The 23854-nt window shown below is 38.7% G+C and overlaps 1 protein-coding gene across 1 annotated transcript in view; it reads right to left on the bottom strand.

Annotated features, from left to right (window-relative positions):
- DSC3 (desmocollin 3) overlaps positions 1-23854 on the bottom strand; it is a 60209-nt gene that overhangs the window by 36019 nt on the left and 336 nt on the right. Inside the window, exons 2-5 of the mRNA XM_008073395.1 lie at positions 11210-11294; positions 8614-8813; positions 7289-7408; positions 961-1116 (exon numbers count right to left, since the gene is read on the bottom strand). Of these exons, the coding sequence (XP_008071586.1) occupies positions 961-1116; positions 7289-7408; positions 8614-8813; positions 11210-11294 (561 nt within the window). The remainder of the gene's footprint in view (positions 1-960; positions 1117-7288; positions 7409-8613; positions 8814-11209; positions 11295-23854) is intronic.

The following is a 23854-nucleotide window of genomic DNA, read 5'->3' as shown; positions in this document are numbered from 1 at the left end:
TATAGAGACTGTATTATAATCCTTATTCTCTCTATAATCAGAAAGTTACCTTGGGGAGAACAATTGCATTCACTGCAATAGGGAAAATCCTGAGTATATCTTCTAAATATAGCAACAATTCCCAATCTTGTTCCTATGAGTCTTTTTATTGTTTTACCAATATTTGGTTTGTTTTTTTTTTAACAAAATGTGAAACATTTCCCCAATGCTCATTAATAAAAGGTAAGTCAATGTATATAAAGTTTATAAATGTATCAAATGTAATAAAATGTATCTACTCAATGCATGATTCCAACACTGAATTGAACATTTTCTAACCAAAAGCAAAGAACTTCACATTGGAGACATCATGTTTGCTTATCCAACATTTTTCTCTCTCTTCTAGGAACAGAATCCCTCTTTCCAATGAAGAGTCATTCCCCCTGGACCACAGGAATAAGACATGGCCCCCCAGCATCTATCATATTACACTGAAAATTGCCTACATTATTCCCCATTAATCACAAGCTCGTCCATATCAGAATTCTGCTTTCTTAATCCTTATGTAAGTCTGGTATCCCACTTTCACTTCCTTATCTAATTCTCAAATGTGATCAGAGAATCATACACATAGAAGAAACAAAAACAGCAGTTAGAACAGCAGAGAAAGAAGACCCAAACAGAAAACTGTGGACATGTCCTAGAGAAAGGAAACCGAGAGACTTATAAGCAAAGCCAATTGTCTGGAAATTTACTGAAATGTACAAATTAAACCTCTTTGCTTCATTTCAGGCTTACCTAACAGGAGTTGAGATAAAGAACTGACCAAGTATTCCACAATATTGCACATTCTATTTTGCCTTGACTTTAAGATACCCTCTGAGAAGAGAGTGCGAGGAGACAGGAAAGAATAGATGGAGTGAGTATCAGGAAGAATGTAGTTTAATCATTTAAAGTCAGGTATATCAATAAAACTCCTACATCAAAAACATCATATTCTTCACGGTCCACAGGCTGGGTGCAATACAGATTTCCAGTGTTTCTGTCTATATAAAACAAATTTAAAGGTTCTTGGTCAACTCCATGCCCACTGATTGAGTAGAAAATGGTATAGTTCTGTGCTGCATCAGATTGAACCTGAAAGGGAAAAAAAAAGTATGAAAAAAATTAAAATTAAATTAAGTTAAAATGACAGTTTTAAAATGCAGATGATGTATTTATACATATATATATATTTATACTTTAAGAGATTATTTTAATAGAAAAGATGGAAAAGAAAATAATGTCCATTGTTGGCAAGAGAGAGGCAAGCAGGGACACTCTCGCACACTGATAAGAGAAATGCCAATTAGAATGTACCATAGGGAAGGAAACTGACAAAAATTAGAAAAATGAATTATGAGGGTAAACAAGGAAGTCTCTCCCTGCTAGAGGAAACAGAAAGTACAAAGGAACAGGCCAGGGCTGTGCCTGGAATGTTCAAGGAGTAGCATGGAAGCCACTGTGATTGAAGTAGAAAGAGCAAGGGAAAAATAAGTCAGAAATGAAGAGGTAATAGAAACCACATCATGTAGGAGAATTTGTGGATAGTTGGCTTTTCTTTGGAGTCTTATGGGAAACTACTGGAGAATTTAGACAAGAGTAACAGCATCTGACTTATATTTTTAACAGGTTATGCTTGCTGCTTTGTTAAAACTAGACTTGGAAGGGTGGGTAAGAGAAAAAGCAGAGAAAATACTTAAAAATTTACTCCAAAAATTCAGAGAAGAGATGATAGTCTGCTAGACAACATGGTAACAATAGAGGTAGTGAAAATTCTGAATATAGTTAGATTCTGGATATAGTTTAAAGGCACATCCATCAGAATTTGCTAATGGTGGATGTGTGGTATAAAGGGCGAAGTCAAGGACTTTACGTCAGAGGGTGCTAGTACCGCTTAATATCTATTCTGCCCGTCATATTTGTATTAGAATTTATAGCTAAGCACAAGATTGCCCAGAAGAAAGGCATTTCCCAATCACCCTTGCAATTTAGGTATGTCACATGTAAAGTTCAGGTCAATGAGATGTGAACAAAAAAGATATGTGCAAGATCCAGAATGTGCTCTAGTGAGAGACTATATGGTTTTTGGACACAGTGGTGAACCATCTTAGAACCTGCAGGGACAGTCACACTAAAAAATAAAGAAGCCTGGATCTCAAATGTTTCCTCAAATTAGAATTTTTTTTTTTTTTTTTTTTACCAGATCACAATTTAAAAGAGAGAAACAGGCCATTGCCTTGTTAGATAAATTCTGGTATCTCCACGTGGCTCCTTGAGCTATGGCTGCCATGTTTTCTTAGCTTTGCCCACTCTCCAATCCTGAGAAGGTGAATCACCTCTCTTTCTCACTAATTTACTTTCTAAATAAACTATATTTTCCAATCTAACTTTTGTGCAATTCTTTGCATCTTTTGTGTGGCACCAGATTGCAGACACTAGTAACCTCTGGCGGGCTGACCTAACATTTGGAGGCCCTGCTGAGATATATTTTAACATAGCATTTTTGGAGGTCCCACCGAGATTTACTGCACTCTTGTTCTGTCTTACTCTTTTCCAACCCAAGTCTCTCTTTGTGGAGAGAGACAAAGTGCTTGAATTCTTTTCTCTGCTACTCACTCTTAATTGTATCACCCATAATGAGCTACATCCAACAGACCTCTCCCTGTTGCCTCAGCATTGTCTGGTATGCAACTACATCATTGCTGAGTCATTAGAGGACACCTGGGTGCCAACATGGAGAGCTGTAGAGCCAGAGGACCAAAGAGGCATATCAATTGGCAGTCATCATTAGTGACAAAACTCCAACTGCCCAACAGAGACTGCGCAACAGAGGCCTCTCTAGGGTGGAGTAAGGAACAAAAGCTTCAGGAACCACACCTACTCCACACCCTTCTTCTGAACTGCCTGCAGACCGAGAAACCTGCAGGGACATCCTCATATGGACTAAAGAGCTCACTGGTATAACAGTAAAAACTGCCTGGCCTTCTGCAGTGGATGTCAAGTCAATGGGGTAACTATAAGTACATTTTACCACACATCAAAACCTCAATATGTCATAACAGCAGCTATAATGGCCTTTGTTACAGTAGTATTAAATCTTTTACTATACACTTGTACACATTGCTTTGTATACAGATACTAAAGATACTTAACAATTCCATTGCCTCCTCTTATTTTAGACAGGGAGGGACATCTCTATGCCCCTATACAGCAAGAAGCAGTTACAGAAGACTGGCTTTCATCCCTGTTCTCAGGTACAAATAAGAGTATTTTATTTTAAAATAACGAGAGGAAAATGAAAGGACATAAGATGGAGTCAATATACCCAAGTAACATCCATTTTAGCATTGCCTAAATCTCATGGTTTTCTAACAATTCACTTAACTTACCCACTAATAACTAAACTAAACGAAACTGGTTTCTCAGAGGTAGCTAATGATAATTGTTTTACACTTCCCTTACCAGCTTGTTTTGTACTAATTAGTTTTTCTATTTCAAATATTTGTCTACACTCATAAGATCCGAGTTAACCTAATCAACCCTTGTGACCTTTGTGGCACAGACCCCATCACCATGGTAACAATCATGTGACTAACCTACCCATCTATCCGCTGTCCATCACCTGACATCACTGCCTAGGCTTGCCTGCCCTCTGTGATGATGTGGAGCAGACCACCACCCAATCACCTTAATGACCTGCCCCCATCAAAGGAAAAGTTTAAAAGGATTCAACCTGAAGCAGCCAATTGGCATTGCTTTGTTAAACTCTGGTGTCTCCACATGGCTCTTTGAGCTATGGCTGCCATGTTTTCTTAACTTTGGCCCCCTGCCCTATCTCCTCTCTTTCTCTCTAATTTACTTTCTAAATAAACTATATTTTCCAATCTAAAAAAATAAGAAATAGTCAAGCACAGTGGCTCACACCTGTAATCCCAGCACTTTGGAAGGCAAAGGCAAGAGGATTGCTTGAGTCCAGGGGTTTGAGACCAGCCTGGGCAACATGGCGGGACCTCATCTCTACAATACAACAAAAAATTAATCCGGCATGGTGGTGTGCTCCTGTGGTTCCAGCTACATGAAAGGGTGAGGTGGAAGGATCGTCTGAATACAGCAGATCAAGGCTGTGGTGACTGTGGTGACTGTGTGCCACTGCACTCTAGCCTGGATGACAGAGACTCCAAATAAATAAATAAAAGCGAGAAATAAACCTATATTCTGCTTAAGCTACTATTTTGGGGGATCTTGGTAAAATATAGCCATACCAAACATCTGTAATAATACAGGAATTGAAATTTTAACTATAAGAAGAGTAGATAGATATGGTAAATTGAGATTCACCATCTATTTCATTTTTCTTCTAGTGTCCTCTCATAGCGTAGATGCTAGGAATACTCAAACAAAAACGTACCAAAACTCTTACATTTTGTAGATCTCTTGAAACTAGAGTTCAGAATTTAAATATGGATGATCAGATGTGCTTGCACAAAATTTGGAAGCCACAGATAAGGTAGAATTCTCATTTTTGCTGCTTCTACTATTTCTGCTGACATCATAATTTGGATCACTTATTCTCTTTTCTTTCTTTTTCTCACAGCAGCAGAAGTACTCTTAGGTATTCACCAACTTTATAACTTTATAGGTGTTGAGAGTTCAGTCTTTTTGCTGATCCTGGTTGGAGCAGTTCAGAGATTGTTCTGAAGCTACATAGGAGAAACGCCACCTGACTGTGGTGTTTTCCTGACTGTGCCAGTGACACCTTGGTTCTAGAATTAGTGTCTTCTCCACCATGAAGAAAGCAGTGTGTCCTTGGATGTGTGTTCAATGGTGTATGTGGCTTAGAAATTTGCTTCTGAAAGTTCAATCTAAAATTTGTTTATTTAATCCTCTCAACAGTTCTGTAAACTCTTTATACACTGTAATAAATTCTTATCTGTTAACTACTTAGAGACAAGTATGCTTTCTACTAACAGAGTCCAACACCCAAATAATTTGAATGATTGAACTGCCACTGAGATGAAAGGATGTTTTTAGGTGAAAAACCAAGCTTTTTATTTGTATATGTTAAGTTTGAAATTCCATTAAACTTTTGAGCAGGAACATAAATTAGGCAGTTTGGGTTGGAAATATGAAATCTGAAGTATACTTAGAGCCATGAGATATGGATGAAATCATTGACAGAGAGTATATCAACAAATGAGACACAATTCACTGACTGAGCCCTGGAACTCTCCAAAGTTTAGAGATAGGGATGAGGTGTGAGGGGGGTAGATGAGGAAGAACCAGAAAAAGAGTGAAATGACGTAAGTGGAAAACAAGAAGAATGGTGTCCTAGAAGCCAAGTGAAGAAAATATTTGAGGTGAGTGGACTGCCTGAGCCCGTGGGTTCGAGACCCGTCTGGGCAACTTGGCGAGACTTCATCTCTACAAAAAAAAAAAAAAAAATGAGCCGGGTGTGGCAGTGCATGCCTGTAGTTCCAGCTACTTGGAAGGCTGAGGCGGAAAGATCGCCGGAGCCCAGCAGGTCGAGGCTGCGGGGACCGGGAGCGGCCACTGCACTCCAGTCTGGGCGACAGAGTGAGACTCCAACTCAAAAAAAAAAAAGAAAAGATTTTAAGGAAAGGCCAAGATCAGTCATGTCAAATGTACATGTCAAGAAAATGAGGACCAAGATGTGGTGACTGATTTACCAAAGCAAGTCTAAAATTATTAGCTATGTAAATAGAATTAGGCTAAAATTAACTAAGTATAAATTTGGTGATCAGAAATCATTTCTTAAAACACCTTATCAGTGTTTAAGGTACAATATTCATAAAGAAGAAACAAGTGTGTAGCACTCAGTAGAATAAAAAAATAAGTGTGAAAGACTCTGGAGGAATGGTTAAAAACCTAAACAAGTAGCACACAGATGACACCATCATTATTAAAATAGCACAATGATGGTAATCAGAATTTAAGGGGAAAAAGACAGGCACAAGGCCATAGCCCTACTTCAGTAATTGTTTCAATTGTGTACATTCCATTTAGATCTAAAAAAGAAAGGTAAACCTGATTATGTCATCAACCTGCTTTAAAATGTGTCCTTGTACAAAGGGCACCTGATCCTAAACCAAGGGAAGTGAGGGCTAGTTGGAGGCCCAAACTTCTCCTGTAGGTAGACTACTTACTTATTACTTAATCCTGATTTGTACCCAACATCTCAATAATAAAATAAAGAGAGAAAAAAAAAAGGAAGGAAGAAAAAAATGTGTACTTGTTTTCAGGACAAAGTTAAACTTCCTAGCAGAATACATGTAGCCCAAAATGGTTTGACTCCGACCTGCCTCTTCTGCCTCATCTCCCTGCTCCAGTTCCATCATACCAGGAAGACAAAGCTACCCAGAACTTCTTGAAGAAGCCATGCTTCCTCTCATTTCTGTACTTTCTTCTTGTTCCACTATTTACCTGCACAAAGTTTCCCATTCCTCTAGACTCAGTGTATCCTCCTCTTAGCCTTTTCTTGTTATTTTTTATCATCTTATCTCAGGGCTTGGGCTTATCTCATCCCATGTCTTAGCAGATCACACTAATGACATCTCTAGAATCATAGCACTCATCACTAAGTCATTAGCCTCCTTCTATTGTGGACAGTAATATGTGAACAAGAGCCATGACAACATTTATTTCTTTCTTTAAGACCTACAGTAAGCTGTGCGCAGTGGGCTCACGCCTGTAATCCCAGCATGTTGGGAGGCGGAGGAGAGAGAATTACCTGAGCCAAGGGGTTCAAGACCAACCTGGACAACTTGGCGAGACCTCATCTCCACAATAAATCAAAAAATTAGCCGGGCTTGGTGGCACATGCCTGTAGTTCCAGCTACTTGAAAGACTGAGGTGAAAGGATCACCTGAGCCCCGCAGGTTGAGGCTGCGGTAGTTTGTGAGTGTGCCACTGCACTCCAGCCTGGGCAGCAGAATGAGACGCCAACTCAAAAAGAAAAAAAAAAGAGACCTACAGTAGTGCCTTCTTCCACAGTATACACAAGACGCTCAATGACTCTGCCAGTGAATGAATAAACAAATAAGGATCATTGCGTGGTTTAGAGTCTTTCTCGTTTTACTAGTATTGAGGTCATTTTCTTTCTCATTTTACTTACTTTTATTTTATTTTACTTACTTCATAACATCTTCAATCAGATCTGTTTATTTTTAAATGCTTAAAGAATTACTAAGTCTGAATAAAACAAACTATCAGAATTAAAACACTCCCAACCAAAAGAATGCCAACCTACTTGTTGAAGAAGCAAAGGGAAAGGGCCCAAGGAATTCTCTTGCATTGAACAAGGAATGGGTGCCCATCTCCTCTTGGCACGCCTGAGAACAGGCTCTTTAGCATGTCTTTTCTTCAATACCTGAATTTAGAAGAAGAAAAAAATAAGTAAGCAAAAGTACCACCGTCCAATGTGTTGTAAAAGAGTGGACGCCCCATAAACCTAATGTTTCTCTGGAGGGTCAGTCTCGAGCATTTCCATGCTGAAGATGTTAGTTAATAAGGTTTTTTGCACTAGAAAGGTAAGAAAGAATATGTCCAGGTTGTAAAGCTTTCATGAACTACAGGATTTGCTTTTGTATATCTTCCCAAACACTGACTATACTTTCAGGTTTGGAAAATTATCACTATATTTTTAGTCCTTCTTGCTCTGCCCCAAACAGGAGACAGAGAACACATCCTTTCTATAACAATCGCCAGTCAATACTTACCTGTGCTTTTAGTTAAAGCTTCATACTCTGAGGTGAACTAGATAAATAAAATCCAAGTGCTTCAATGCCTTAGCGCTTGATCACCTGTCCAATATGGTAACCACTAGCCACCACTATGTGATTATTTAAATTTCAATTAATTGGAATTAAATAAATTAAGAAATTTTGTCCTTCAGTTGTGCTAGCCACATGCCAGGTGCTCCATAGTCATTAATATGGGCTACAATCTCAGACCGTGCAGATTATGGAACTTTCTTTCACTGTAGAAAGTTCTCTTGGGCTTTTTAGTGATGTCTATCTCATTTCATGATGTAACAAGGGAAGCATTTTATTTAATGAGAACTAATCAATTGATTAATAGTTATAGTAAACATTTAGCAAAGTGCCAAGCAGTCATTTAGATTAGCTTTATCATTAATACAGTTAACATAGATTAGGTGTAATCCAGTCTAAACATTTCATAATTTTGTGACTACTTTTATCATGGCTTTCCTCATGATACATTGTTTGCACTAGTAAAAAGTTCTGAATGCTCTAATAGAGGTATAACCAAGCACAAAAGCTATTAGTTAGAATTTAGAGGTGAAAGAAGCCTTCACAGAGGAAGTATCATTTAGATTAACAAAGAAAAAACAGACAATGTTTAACAAGCATTAAGAAAGAGAGGGAGAGAAGAAAGGGAAAGAGAGTGGGAGGATGGGACAAGGATGGGAGGAAGGAGAGGGGAATGGATGGGGGAGAAAAGGGAAAAGGAGGAAAAATATCTTATTTATTCTCTGGTCCTCTTTTGTAGTTTTTAATGAATATTTTACTGAAAAGAAAAACGTCTTGAAAAGATTTAATGTACTCTGAATACCTTCTTCTGATGTTCCAAGAGCACAGTCATCTCTTTCTGCATCTGTTTCCTTGTGTCCAAAAGCCATATGGTGAATGATCTTTTCTCACCAGACAACACAACAGCACTGGTTGTGTACACTGACCCATCATCTAGAACTCTGAAATTAGGATCACTTGACAGGATGAGGTCTGCAGATCCAAGGCATTCTTTCAAATTAGCTATAAGTAAACATTTCCAAGTTTTAAGGTAGAAACGAATATGAAAATAAAATAAAATAAATAGTGTTAGCCAGGCATGGTAGCTCATGCTTGTAATTCTAGCACTTTGGAAGGCAGAGATGAGAGAACTGCCTGAGTTCGGGGGTTCAAGACCACCTTGGGCAATTTGTCTTGACAATAAATTTAAAAAAAAAAAAAATTAGCCAGGCATGATGGTGCACACCTGTGGTTCCAGCTACTTGGAAGGCTGAGACAAAAGGATCACCTGAACTCAGAAGGTCAAGGCTGTGGTGGCCATGAGTGTGCGACTGCACTCCAGCCTGGATGACAGAGTGAGAATCCAACTCAAAAAGCAAACAAACAAAAAATAGTGTTAAAATAATTTAATCTTCTTCAAAATCATGAAGTGGAATAAAATAAACCAATCACCTTGCATTTACCAAGTTTCTTAACCTTTCTTTCAACATTATTAAACAATGATGATTATCATTTAGTTAAAAATAATAAGTATTGATTGTATATTTCTATTAAGTAAGGTGTTTTAAACCTTTGTATGCTTCTTAACAGGCTTATGAAAATGATCTTCCAATTTAAGAAGTGGGCACATTACAATCTTTATAAGGCTGAGCTACACACACCTGAATAAACAAATAGAAAAGTTTTTTTTTTTCTAACAACATAGTCTGAGTTTTTAAAGATATATCTAAAATAAGCCAGAAGTTATGAGCCCAAGAGCGAAGGAGTGTGTAAGCTATGCAGTCAAGTAAGAAAAACCCAGTCTTTGAATTCTTCCCACTGGTGTTTCTGTCCACTTTCCTCAGTCCTCCACAAACCCAAGATCTCCTTCTAAGCTTTCCTGGACCTCCCCATGAAAACTTGTCGTGGGCTCTTCTCTCCCTGGGAATTTTGCCGTTTGATAAAAAGTAACAAAATCTTCATAAGTATCAAAATGTACTCCGGTTCATCCCATTCTTTAACTATTTGCTTTAACAGAAACCAAACTGATAAATTAAGACTCAGTAAGTAATAACATCCCAAAGGATGTGCTGCCCACTATGGTATTTTCACTTTAATCCAAATCTGTCGCAGGTAGAAATGTTGAGCCACAAAGAAGTGGACATCTTTCTGTAGGGCTGATGACATATTTCTCTCCTCTTCACATTTTTAGCAGAATGATAACTTCTGACTTATTCCCCTATAGGAACACCCTTCACTTCTCCTCACATTCTTTCCTTTTTTCCTCCACACATGAAGAAAAAGGACACTTGAACTCGAAATGGAACACTTCGTTGAGAGTTTGTTTGGTATCTCTGGGACAAGTTACACCTCTTTCCCTGTACCTACATGGAAAGACCACCTGGGTGGAGCTTTCCTGCTGTTGGGAAAGCCTAAGGGTCCCCAGTTCCTCAATATTCAATGTGCAAAGGGTTGATTAAGTTCATTGATAAAAAACAGAACATTATATATGAGAAGGACCCCAAAAACCTGGAATTTATTTACAAAAAGTTTTGTATTTATTCCTACATGTTTAAACTTCAGTCACTTTCAAGGTACTCTCCTTTTGATGCAATTCACCTATCAAGACACTTTTTCCACTGTTCAAAACAGTTTTTGAAATCATCAATATTGATGCCATTTAGAGCTTCTGCTGTTTTGTTGTTGTTGTTGTTGTTTTACCCCTTCCACACTGGCAAAACGATTCCCTTTGAGGACTTTTTTCTTCAGGGAAAATAAAAATAAGTCACTCAAGGTGAGATAGGGTGAATAGGGAGGGTACAGCATGGGTGCCATGCTGTTTTGGATCAAAAACTGCTGAACACTCAGTGTGATGTGAGCAGCTTGTAAGTCAGCCATCATGAAACAGGCAAGTGTATTGAAAGACTCTAAAAAAAAAAAAAAAAAAAATTCACTGAAGCCTGACGCAGCCCCTCACAACAGTGCTAGCTGGTACACTGATGCCAACGGGCTCCTAGAACACTTACCAAGGGGGAAGCCTGTACTAAAAGGGGCCCACTCTCCAAAAAATAACTTGGGGTTTTTTGGGGTACCCCCTCATATATACACATATAATCCTTAGAACCCTAGAGTAATGAAAGTGACATGTTCTATTTACAATGGTTTATATATGTTTTGTATATATTTATATGTAATGATTTCTGCAATTTTTAAACTTTTAAAACATAAATGACTACAAAAAATATAAATTAGAACATATGTGCTAGAATCAACTACAGAATTCAATGGAGTTATAATACAAAGAGCAGAAACATATTTATAACTGTCTTGAATCATGTATACTTATAAATAGATTGAGACTAACTCCAAAAGGCAAAGATGTCTCCCAGCCTAGGTAAATTGCATGTATATTTTTAAAAGACTGTTTTGAAATTTCTTACCTCTGCCAATCATTTTGTCTGCCTCTAGTTTAGAAGGCACATTAATTATCACCCTTTTGCAGGCTTCACCAGCAAGACTGAAGATCTAGAATAAAAGGTCACATTAATACAATATAGAATAAAGACTTTTTTTAAAACCACATAATCGGACCACCGCCATCCCGGGTTGCATGCACGCTCCTGGAAAGGCCTGTCCCAGTCAGCACTGCCCTATTCCCACAGCGTCCCCACTTGGCTGAAGTTGATGTCAGATGACTTGAAGGAGCAGATTTACAAACTGACCAAGAAAGGCCTGACCCCTTCACAGACAGGTGTAACCCTGAGGGACTCCCGTGGTGTCACAAACCCTTGGTGACAGGCAATAAAATCTTGAGACTCCTTAAGTCTAAAGGACTTGTGCCTGATCTTCCTGAGGATTTCTATCATTTGATTAAGAAAGTAGCTACTGTTCGACAGCATCTTGAGAAGAACAGAAAGGGTAAGGATACTAAACTCCGCCTGATTCTGACAGAGAATTAAATGTACCAGTTGGTTCGATATGACAAGACCCAGTGATTCCTCCCTTCCAATTGGAAATAGGAGTCACCCACAGCCTCTGGCCAGGTTGCAGCAATTTGTTTATGTACTCAAGCAATAAAAGGATTGCTTAACTGAAAATAAATAAATAGAAACCACATAATCATCTCAGCAGATGTAAAGCAAGCAATTGACAAAGTCCAGCGCCCATTTATGATAAATCCTCAACAAACTAGGAATGAGAGAACTTGCTCAACATGAAAAAGGTCATCTCTGAAAAACTTACAACTAGCTTCAAGCTTAATAAAGAAAGACTGATGCTTTCCTCCAATATCAGGAGCAAGACAGTGGTGCCTGCTCTCACCATTTCTATTTAACATTGTACTGGAGTATCTAGCCAGGAAATTTACACAAGAAAAAAAAATTAAGTCTATGGCCTCCATCTGCATCCATGTTGCTGCAAAGGACATGATTTCATCCTGCACATGTACACCTGAATCTAAACTTTAAAAATATTAAGATTAGATTGAAAGCATCCAGATTGGGAAGAAAAAGTGAAACTGTCTTTATTCACAGATGACAGGAACTTATACATAGGAATTCCTAAGGAATCTACTAAAAAACTATCAGAATGTGCTGGGCGCAGTGGCTCACCCCTATAATCCCAGCACTTTGGGAGGCTAAGGTGAGAGAACTGCCTGAGCCCATGGGTTCAAGACCAGCCTGGGTAACTTGGCGAGATCTCATCTTTACAATAAATCAAAAAATTAGCTGGATGTGGTGGTACGTGCCTATAGTTCCAGCTACTTGGAAGGTTGAGGTGGAAGGATCACCTGAGCCCAGCAGGTCAAGGCTGCAGTGACTGTGAGTGTGCCACTGTACTCCAACCTGGGTGACAGAGTGAGACGCCAACTCAAAACAAAAACAAAAACAAAAACTGTCAGAATGAATAAATGAGTTCAGCAAGGATATAGAACACAAAGTGAACATATGAAACCTGACTGCATTCCTTTACATTGGCAATGAAAAATCTGAAAACAAAACTAAGCAAATCCTGTGTACAATAATACAAAGAACACAACACTTGGGAGTACATTTGGTTAAAGAAATACAAGATTGCCGAGCTCGGTGGCTCAGCCTGTAATCCCGCGCCTTTGGGAGGCTGAGGTGAGTGGATTGCCTGAGCCCGCGGGTTCGAGACCCAACTGGGCAGGCGAGACCTCATCTCTACAATAAAATCAAAAAATTAGCCAGGCGTGGTAGTGTGCACCTGTAATTCCGGCTACTTGGAAGGCTGAGGCGGAAGGATTGCTGGAGTCCAGCAGGCGAGGCTGCGGTGGCCGGGAGCGGCCACTGCACTCCAGTCTGGGCGACAGAGTGAGACTCCAACTCAAAAAAAAAAAAAAAAAAAGAAAAAGAAATACAAGATTGTGCAATAAAAACCATAAAAAGAATTGCTGAAAGAAAATTTAAATTACCCATATAAAGAGGTTCTATCTTTATGCATCAGAATAGATTCCCCCAAATTCATCTACAAACTCAATACAATATCAAAATCCCAGCTTACTTTTTAAAATAAATTTAAAATTAATCCAGTGAAATGCAAAAGAGCCGGACTTGGTGACTCAGCCTATAATCCCAGCACTTTGGGTGGCCAAGGCGAGTGGATTGCCTGAGTCCGCAGGTTCGAGACCAGCCCAGGCAACTTGGCAAGACCTCATCTCTACAATAAATCAAAAATTAGCCGCACACAGTAGCGTGCACCTGTAGTTCTGACTACTTGGAAACCTGAGGCGGAAGGATCACGGGAGCCCAGCAGGTCAATGCTGGGGTGGCCGTGAGTGTGCCACTGGGCAACGGAGTATGACTCCAATTCAAAAACAAAAACAAAAAAGATTAAAAAAAGAAAGAAAGAAATGCAAAAAACCCAAATAAAAAAAACCAAATAAATTTTAAAAAGTTGGAGTGGAGGACTTGCTGGAGTTGGAGGACTTACTCCCAATTTCAAAATTTACTGCAAAGCTACAATAATCAAAACAGAGTGGAAATGGCATAAGGATAACTATATAAATGAAAGGAATAGAACCAAAATTCCAGAAATAAGTCTTCAAGTATATGGTTAGTTTCCAGAAAGTTCAAGAGAAATAAATAGTCTTTTCAAACAAATGGTCCTGGGATGATTCGATATCCTCAGGCAAAAAAGTAAATTTGGATCCCTAACTCACACCATACGCAAAAATTAACTTGAAATGAACTACAGACATAAATGTAGGAACGGAAACTATTTAGAGCAAATCTTCATGGTCTTGGGTTGGGCAATGATGTCATATATATAACACTATAAACAATGATAAAGAAAAATTGATAAACAGGACTTTAAAAGCATTTGCTTTACAAAAAAGACCATAGAGTGAAAAAAGAACTCACAGGATGGGAGAAAATATTTTCAAACTATAGCAGTAAAGGACGTGTATCCAAAATATATGAAGACTTCCTACAATTCAATACTAAAAAGAACACAAAAAATATGGCAAAGGATTTGAAAAAATATTATCCAGAAAAGATTGAAACATGGCCAATAAGCGGATAAAAAGATGCCCAACATCATTAAGCATTAAGGAAATGCAAATACAAACCACAATAAGATGCCTACTCACTAGAATGGATAAGATAAATAAGAGAGAAAATAAAAGGTATTAAAGAGGATGGGGAAAAACTAAAACCCTTATGTACTGCTGGAAAGAAATGTAAAAAGGGTGAGATACTTTGGAAACAACTTGGTTGTTTTTTCAAAAAGTTAAACATATACTTAACATATGATACAATTTACTCTGCCTAAAAGATACAGACAAAAACACATATATGAAATTCATAGTACAAAACATTATTCACAGTAGCTAAAAAGTGGAAACAACCTACATGTGCATTAACTGTTAAGCAGATCAACAAAATGTGGTATATTCACACAACGGAATGTTATTCAGCTCTAAAAATTACTTTGTTAACCACTGATACATGCTACAACATGGATAAACCCAGAAAACATCCTACTCAGCGAAGGAAACAGGACACAAAACTGCACATATTGTATTATTTCATTTATATGAAATCTCCAAAACAGGCAAATACATAGGGATGGAGTAAATTAGTGGTTACCTAGGGCTGGGGGTCAATATGAGAAGTGGTAATTGGGTATAAGGCTTTTTTTGAGGTGATAAAAAGGTTTTAAAATTGGATTGTGATGATGACTGCATATTCTGCAAATTTGCTAACATTCATTGAATTGTATGCTTAACAAGGGAGAATCCTTTGGAATTTAAATTATATCTCAATTATATCATATTGCCATTGATAGAAAAATGATTCTATTCACCACGACAAATTGATAATGAGAGGCTGTGCCAAACTTATAAATTTACATTTGTAATTTCAGTAAAATAAAATACAAAACAAAATAATAACCACAAAGAAGTATTTAATTTCCTTTTTTTTCTTTTGAGTCGAAGTTTCACTCTGTTGCCCAGGCTGGAATGCATTGGCACACTCACAGCCACCATGGCCTCAACCTGCTGGGCTCAGGTGATCTTTCCGCCTCAGTCTCCCAAGTAGCTAGAACCACAGGCATGCACCACCACACTTGGCTTATTTTTTTTTTCTTGATTTATTGTAGAGATGAGGTCCTGCTAAGTTGCCCAGGCTGGTCTCAAACCCCCCGGGCTTAGGCAGTTCCAAAGTACTGAGACTACAGGTATGAACTACCATGCCTGGCCTAAAATATTTTAACTTATGGTAACATAACTGTAAATATATGGATGGCATATGTAAATACATGCATAATCAAAATTCTTCTAATACACACTCTAAAGGTTCTTGTCCTTCTCAAATGTCTCCCTTACCCTTGCTTAAATTAATTAGAATAAAAGAAAATACCTTAAAATATGGACAAATAGGGTCAATGTGCAATAGTGTTGTTAATTATATATAAAAAGCCAAAAAGTCATTTTCAGAAGATCATAACCAGACAGCAAACAGAGACAATGAAGTAATAAGGTGTTGGTATATTAGTAAAAAATATATATATATATTCTCAATTTAATATTGTCCTTAAATGTATAGTTGCCAATTTGGGATGAGAAATAGTTTTCTTCAACAATGCAGCCACTGGTTCAAATACATTTTAACTCTGTAGTTGGTATTTTTGAATTCCAAAAGGAAATCATGTTCAATTTATATATTTAACCACAACTCTTAAAAATATTTTAAATTAACTGTAAAACATTTAAACCCTTTAAAAAATGTAACTACGAACCGGGCTCGGTGGCTCAGCCTGTAATCCCGCGTTTTGGGAGGCTGAAGTGAGCGGATTGCCTGAGTCTGAGGGTTCGAGACTCGCCTGGGCAACATGGCGAGACCTCATCTCTACAATAATTCAAGATCAGCTGGTTGTGGCAACACTCGCCTGTAGTTCCAGCTACTCGGAAGGCTGAGGCAGAAGGATCGCCGTAGCACAGCAGGTCGAGGCTGTAGTGGCCGGGAGCAGCCACTGCACTCCAGTCTGGGAGACAGAGTGAGACTCCAACTAAAAAAAAAAAAAAAAAAGTAACTATGAAATACTCAAATCAAGTAGAACATAATATAATAAATTATCAATACCCAAAAATATACTTTAAAAAATAACATTTTATGATTATTGTTTCTTTTTAAAATTAAAATGTACGATGTGTCTTGAGTCCAATGCTTTTTTGTTTCCATCTCTTCTCTAGGGAATAGTTTCTTCTGAATTTGACATTTATATTTTCTATATAGGGTGTTATAGTTTTATTATGCAGTATGTGCTTATGCCCATAAAATGTAAGTTGATATAGCGTGGCATGTGTTTATATGCATCTTTTTGCAATTTGATTATTTTGGTCAACAAAATGTTTGCTAATTTTCCATGACTATATCATATATTATTTTGATCATTCCTCTACTGTTGGTCATTTACATTGTTTTCTATTTTTCTCTTACAGATGACATTGCAGTACTCTGCAGGTGCAAGATATTAGGAAACATACCTAATATCTTGCCATATACAAATATCTTCAATTTCATTAACCACCGTCAGGTTGCTCTCTAAAGTACTAATGTCAGTTTATATTAATGCCTCTAAAATATTAAATCTAATTCTCATATCTTCTTCTACAATTAATTTTGTGACTTTTTAAATTTTTACCAGCCTAATGACTGTTATTTTAGTTTGCATTTTATTAATTTCTACTGAAATCGAACATGTTTTCTTGTGTTTATTTGCCATTTATCATCTGTAAATTATTGATTTCCTTTATTTTTCTATTAAATCTGTCCTTTCTAAATTCATTTTTACGTGTAGGTTTATGTAGTGTGCTTTTTCGCTTTTTGTGGAATTTTTTGATAAAAAGTGCTTCAATTTTATAAAGCAGGCAAGTCCAATAATCATTTCCTTTTGTGTGTGTGTGTGTGTGTGTGTGTGTGTGTGTGTGTGTGTGTGTGTGTGTTGGAGTCTCACTCTGTCACCTAGACTGGAGTGCAGTGGCCGCTCCCGGTCACCACAGCCTCGCCTGCTGGGCTCTGGCGAGTAGCCGGAATTACAGGCGCGCGCTACCACGCCCGGCTGATTTTTTGATTTATTGTAGAGATGAGGTCTCGCTGCCCAGACGGGTCTCGAACCCGTGGGCTCAGGCAATCCACTCACCTCAGCCTCCCAAAGGCGCGGGATTACAGGCTGAGCCACCGAGCCCGGCTCATTTCCTTTTTTTTAAGTAGCCAATTTCATTATCATTTCTGCTGGCTAGTACTTGGGGTACAATTAAAGAAACCCACCCATATCCTATTATAAATATTATCCAATATTTTCTTCTAAAAATTACAACGTTATCTCCAACTTTAAAATCCTTTTCCAGTCTGGAATGTGTTTTGTGCATGGTTCATTTCAGCTATATAGTCAAGGCCACATGAACAGCCAATGGGTGCAGAACCACCATAATAGTTCTGCCCTTCTTAACTGAGAATGGGCATTCCGGTAATAGGCATGGCTCCACAACACAGGTTGTTTCCAAGCTCTCTGCACTAATTTACCAGTATATGTGTTTATCTCTACATCAGTACTATGCAGTTTTAATTATTATAGTTTTATAATAAATCTTGTTTATTACAGTGACTCCAATCCCTGTCATCTTTCTTTAAAGCAATACCTTTGTTCTTTTTTAGTCTTCAACTCTCAGCTTATCGAGTTTCATAAAAAATCCTTTTAGGATTTTGATGAAATTCCATTCCACTTATATATTAATTTAAGGAGAATTTTTCAGTGAGGGTTCTGGAGCCTTTCTCTCCATGAACATAATTCATTCTTAATTTATTTATGAAGTATTTTTGATAATGAAATTTTATAATTTTTGCTATAAAGATCATTCACATCTTTGTTAGATTTATTACATGAAGAAGACTCTTCTTAATTTATATTTTAAAATTGTCTGTTGATAGTATATAGGAATCATTTTAAAATACTGAGTTTATATCCAAGAAACTTGTTGACTTTTATTAGTTCTAGTAGTTTGTCAACAGATAGTGTTGAATCTCCCATGTAGCTAATCCTATAGCTGGCAAAATGTCAATTAGATTTATTTCCTTCTAATTCTATACCCCTTTCATTATTGCTATTTTTTTTTTAATCTTATGTGCTTGTTACAGCCTCTAGTAGAATGCTGAAACAGCATAGAGACCCTCGTGGATGTGTTTCTACCTTTAAAGAGAATGTTTTTACCATTCTGCAATTAATTATGAGGTTTTTTTTCTTTTTCCTGCATTATATCATTCATTCATTCTTCATTATGTTAAGAAAGTCTACTCCCTAGCCGGGCACAGTGGCTCAAGACTGTAATTCCAGCACTTTGGGAGAAGGAGGTGAGAGGATTGCCTGAGCTCAAGGGTTCGAGACCAGCCTGAGCAACATGGTGAGACCTCATCTCTACAATTAAAAAAAAAAATTAGCCAGGTGTGGTGGCACATGCCTGTGGTTCCAGCTACTTAGAAAGCTGAGGCGGAAGGATCACCTGATCCCCACAGGTCAAGGCTGTGGTGGCTGTGAGAGTACCACTGCACTCCAGCCTGGGCAACAGAGCAGAGACACCGACTCAAAAAAAAAAAAAATTTTATTCCCTATATTCATAGTTTGCTACAATTTTAGAAAATAAACAAAATTTCCTTTTTTTGAAAAGAAAAATTGAATTTAAAGTTTAAGAAATATCTGGCCAGGCACAGAGGCTCACATCTGTAATCCCAGTACTTTGGGAGGCCAAAGGAGGAGGACTGTTTGAGGTCAGGAGTTTGAGATCAGCCTGGGCAACATAGGGAAACCTCATCGCTACAAAAGAAAAACACAAAATTAGTCAGGTGTGGTGGCATGCAACTGTAGTCTCAGCTATTCAGGAGGCTAAGGCAGGAGGATAGCTGGAGCCTAAGGACTGGATACTGTAGTGAGCTGTGATTATACCACTGCACTCCTGCCTGGGTGAAATAGCAAGACACTATCTCAAAAATAATTTTTTTAAATAACTAACTAATTAATGAGTTAGTTAGAAATAAATAGAACAATACTAGCATTTTCCAAGTTTCCATATATTAATGTCCTTCCTAACTGCATTTCTTTCCAGTCCTCAAGTAACCACTACTGGATGATTTTTGCATTAATCATTTATTTCCCTGCTAATGTTTAACTTTATCCCATGAGCATATATCCCTAAAGAAGACAGTTTTATTTTGCCCATTTTTGCCTTTCAAATATATACAGTCAGGCTGGATGCAGTGGCTCAAGCCTGTAATACCAGCACTGAGGTGAGAGAATTGTCTGAGACCAGGGGTTCGAGACCAGCCTGGGCAACTTGGTGAGATCTGTCTCTACAATAAATCAAAAAATTAGCCGGGCGTGGTAGCGCATGCCTGTAGTTTCAGCTACTTGAAAGGCTGAAGCAAAAGGATCACCTGAACCCAGCAGGTTGATGCTGCGGGGGTCGTGAGTGTGCCATTGCACTCCAGCCTGGGCAACAAAGACTCCAACTCAAAAAAATTAAAAACTAGTCATATGTTAATTGTATGTGATTTCCTTTTTTTGCCCAAAATTTGTAAAATTTAACCATGTGAAGGTTATACCAGTGGCTCATTCATTTTCACTGTTGTATAGGACATCATTGGAAAGAATGTACCATGAACTCATTAACATTTTTTGAAGGGAATATTCATATGTAGATTTCAGTCATGTTATGCTTTTTGAAACTATAAAGTAATTTGATACTACATTTCTGTGGAAATTGTATTATTGAAAATAAAATAAAGTAAAAAATGTAAAGGCACTATTATATTAATGATGATGATTTAAAATAATTTCTGTATAGGAGAGTCCAAGCACTTTAAATTAAAATGCAACAAGCTTTAAATTTTTAAAAATAATAATATCAAGTATAGCCCACTGCAGCCTGGAAAAAAGTAATTACATTGCTGCGTTTTGTAGTACTATGCAAATTTTACTGTGTGACAGAAAACTTGACAGACAAATCATTAAATCCTTATAGAAAATTTTAACACCAAAGCAAGTGAAAATTAAAGGGCTTATCTGTAATTGTTTTATTTTTAAGCTGTTGTTCAATTTTATAGTGAATACAAAAGTAGGCTTTCTAAAATTACACCCCACTTTCAATAGACAAAAGCAAAAGAATGAAAATGTAGGGAGTATCTGAAATATGATGGGAATTTTGACTGAGCACAACAATTACAGAATGTTAAACTCTTCATCTGTCCTGTGGACTTCTGTCCTCTGCAAAACGGAAATCTTGCCTTTCGAATTTTTACCACCTCAAAGGTAAACTGCAAGATTTACCTATCTGTATCTAAGAACATCTGTACTTAGATGCATCTAATAAATTTCCTTCTACCTAAACTCCTTGTAATGTGAGAATTCTAGTAATCACACTTTCAGTGGAAAGAATGATTAACCACAGGTCACCATAGATACCGCATATGGAATAGAACTGTCATGGGATTACAACAGGACCAAAGAATGTGCCTGGATTTACATTTACTGCTTTGGAATCTAGCTACTTCTCAATATGAACACCAAAAATCTCCTTTTAAAAAGGTAGCTGAGGCTGGGCTTGGTGGCTCAGCCTGTAATCCCAGCACTTTGGGAGGCCAACGAGAGTGGACTGCCTGAGCCCACGGGTTCGAGATCCAGCCGGACAACTTGGAGAGACCTGTCTTTACAATAAATCAAAAATTAGCGGGGTGTGGTAGCACGCGCCTGTAGTTCAGCTACTTGGAAGGCTGAGGTGGAAGGATCTCCTGAGCCCAGCAGATTGAGGCTGCGGTGGCCGGGAGGGTGTCGCTGCGCTCCAGTCTGGGCAACAGAGTGAGACTCCAACTCAAGAAAAAAAAAAAAGGTAGCTGAGAATGTATCTATATAAATATACACATACTGGAACGCTGACTTGTTATTTAATTTTATTTATTTATTTGAGTTGGAGTCTCACTCTGTTGCCCTGGATGCTTCCGCCTCAGCCTTCCAAGTAGCTGGACCACTGGCAGGCACTACCACACCCAGTTTATTTTTTGATTTACTGTAGAGACGCCCAACTTATTTTTTGATTTATTATAGAGACAGGTCCCACCAAGTTGCCCAGGCTGGTCTCGAACCCCTGGACTCAGGCAATCCTCTCACCTCTGCCTCCCAAAGTATTGGATTACAGGCATGAACCACCGTGCTTAGCTAGTTTGCAGTTTTAAAATAAATTAAATTTCATTTACTTCCTTTATTTGCCTTAATCTTTTTTTCATGAATGTTAAAGTCAATAGAAATTACTGTACTCTTTTTTATTTTTTACAAATGAACATGTCAAATGTTATCAAGAGCAAAAAAAAAAAAGGCTTCTTAGGAAGAACTCACATAATTCTCATTAATTAATCCTATAAAATCTGAAAAGATTGGTTGCCCATTTATCAACACAGGTTTCAGGTAGAGTTCATATATTCCAAGGAGGAAAAGTAGATTTGAAGGAAGTTATTTTACATGCTACAACTGTTTTAGTTCCTTTGGAAGAAGTGCCCTTCGAACAAAATGATGGATTGGCTGTGTCCAAGTACATGTCATTTATAGTATATAATAGATAACAATTCCTAAAGTGGATTTGACAAGTTGAATAGTATTAACACATATTTTTAAAGGATTTTATTATTTGTAAAAGGCAGAAGACAACTGGCAAATTAACTTTCACCAGCCCTAACAATTCTGGTTAGATTAAGAAGGAAAAACACTTTCTGAAACATTCGAAAACTTACAAGAGTGAGATGGCCTGATGTACTTATTTTCAAGTTTTCCCTCTCCTTTTTTTCTTTTATCTGTGCATGTGATTATTAGAAACTATGTTTGTAATTTAGAATGTGGTTGGAGAAGGGTGGCAAAGAGATCCAGGAAGAGAAAGGTGCAAATTGGGGAGATTCCTCAACCTAGGGGGTAGCTCGGTGGGAAGGCTAACTCGTTAAAAGTCTCAGATTCATATTAAAGACCTGCTTTGAAAAGCTCTCTCCTTAGAAAAAGCAAAGCTTTTAAGAGATTCATTAAAATCTCTATAAAATGAAAAGTATGTCTAAAATGAGATGTCATTAACATTATACTGAAAAGTTAAGAGGAGTATGAGTCAAAAGGAAAGAAACAGAGATATAAAATAGTCAGCCGAGGCCTTAACTTACCCATTAGGTCGGAAATTACAAGTGTTTGCATACCGACGACCGCTGATGAAAGAAACTGTCATTCGGCGCACCCACTTCAGCACTCAAGTCTCCAGATACACCATTTAATCTAAACTCATTGCAATTTTAAAAAACATAATCCTAAACGAGCACGTCCTAGAACAGAGCTGAACCTCTTTGGTTAGATGTACACGCACCTGCCGGCCAGGCCACAGCCGGACATTCCCCACCACGCCCGGGAATTCCCTGGAGCGAATTTGGGATATCTTGGGAACAGCACCCGCAGTTTCTTCTTCCCATTCCCTAATACAGGAAGCACAAAACACCACATCTGTGCTTTTAAACAGAAAAAGTTGGACAGCCTTTCAAATAGAATACAAAAGAACACGTTGTGCAAGCAGCTCCTATTAGTAAAGAGTCATTTTATCATTAAAGATATTTGCTGCAACAATTCCATTCTCTGTACAATCCCTCGTCCATCAATAGACCGCCGATGATAACCACCCAGTCGATATTCATAACGCTCCGACTTAAAGAGAGGACACATCTTGGACCCTCGTCCCGTTGGGGGTCCGGGAGCAGTAAAAATCCGCGCAACACACCCCTAGCGCTCCAGACCCCACGCCCATCCTCGGAGGCAGGGAAGTCGCAGGTCCACGGAACCTCTCTGCTTGTCCCGAATGCAACCCTCATCAAGCATGAAGCTTTGCACACAACCGCGCCGTCCGAGTTCCCGATTTTTCGCTTCCCGTCTCCCGGGGTCCCTGAGGATTGTCCTTAACTTCCTCTGCAGATGTATCACGTCCCTGGCGGCAGGTTTCCGGGCCGCTGGAGACCCCAGACTGCGCTCTGGGCCCGCCCAGTCCTCCCCCAAGCAGGCCTTAGAACGACCCAACCCCGCCCCATCCCACCATTCCACACCACCCTGACCCTGTTCCCCCCCCGTCCCAGCCTCCACTCACGAACGAGCCCATCTAAGGCCAACTGGGACCCGGGGCTGGGCGTCGGCCCCTTGAACCTCATCTCACGTCTGTGTTGTGCTCGCTTGGGGATCCCACATAAATGACCAGCAAGCGCTTTCCCTACTCTCTGCTCAAAGGCGCCCCCGACCTCCATCACTAGCCCAGCCCAGAGCCCGGCAAGGAGCGCGATCCCCCCCGCCCCCGCCCACCCCGACGGCCCCCGCCAGAGCACAATTCAGTCAAATGCGGTGTCCCACAACAAAAAGCTGCGCCCCGAGTTGCCCCTCAAAGACACGATTTTTCTCCTCAACCTTCCAGGCCCGATCTTGGGACTCGTACCTGCCCCGCACGATTGAGCTGAGCCTCGGTGGCACGTTTCGGCCCGGTTCGTCCCCTACCCCTCTCTCCACGC

The sequence above is a fragment of the Carlito syrichta genome, unplaced genomic scaffold (assembly GCF_000164805.1).
Source record: "Carlito syrichta isolate Samal-C Ts95f unplaced genomic scaffold, Tarsius_syrichta-2.0.1 Scaffold315831, whole genome shotgun sequence".
Lineage (NCBI taxonomy): Eukaryota > Metazoa > Chordata > Mammalia > Primates > Tarsiidae > Carlito > Carlito syrichta.
Note: the sequence above shows the minus strand (reverse complement) of the source record. Positions and strands in the feature narration are given on the sequence as shown.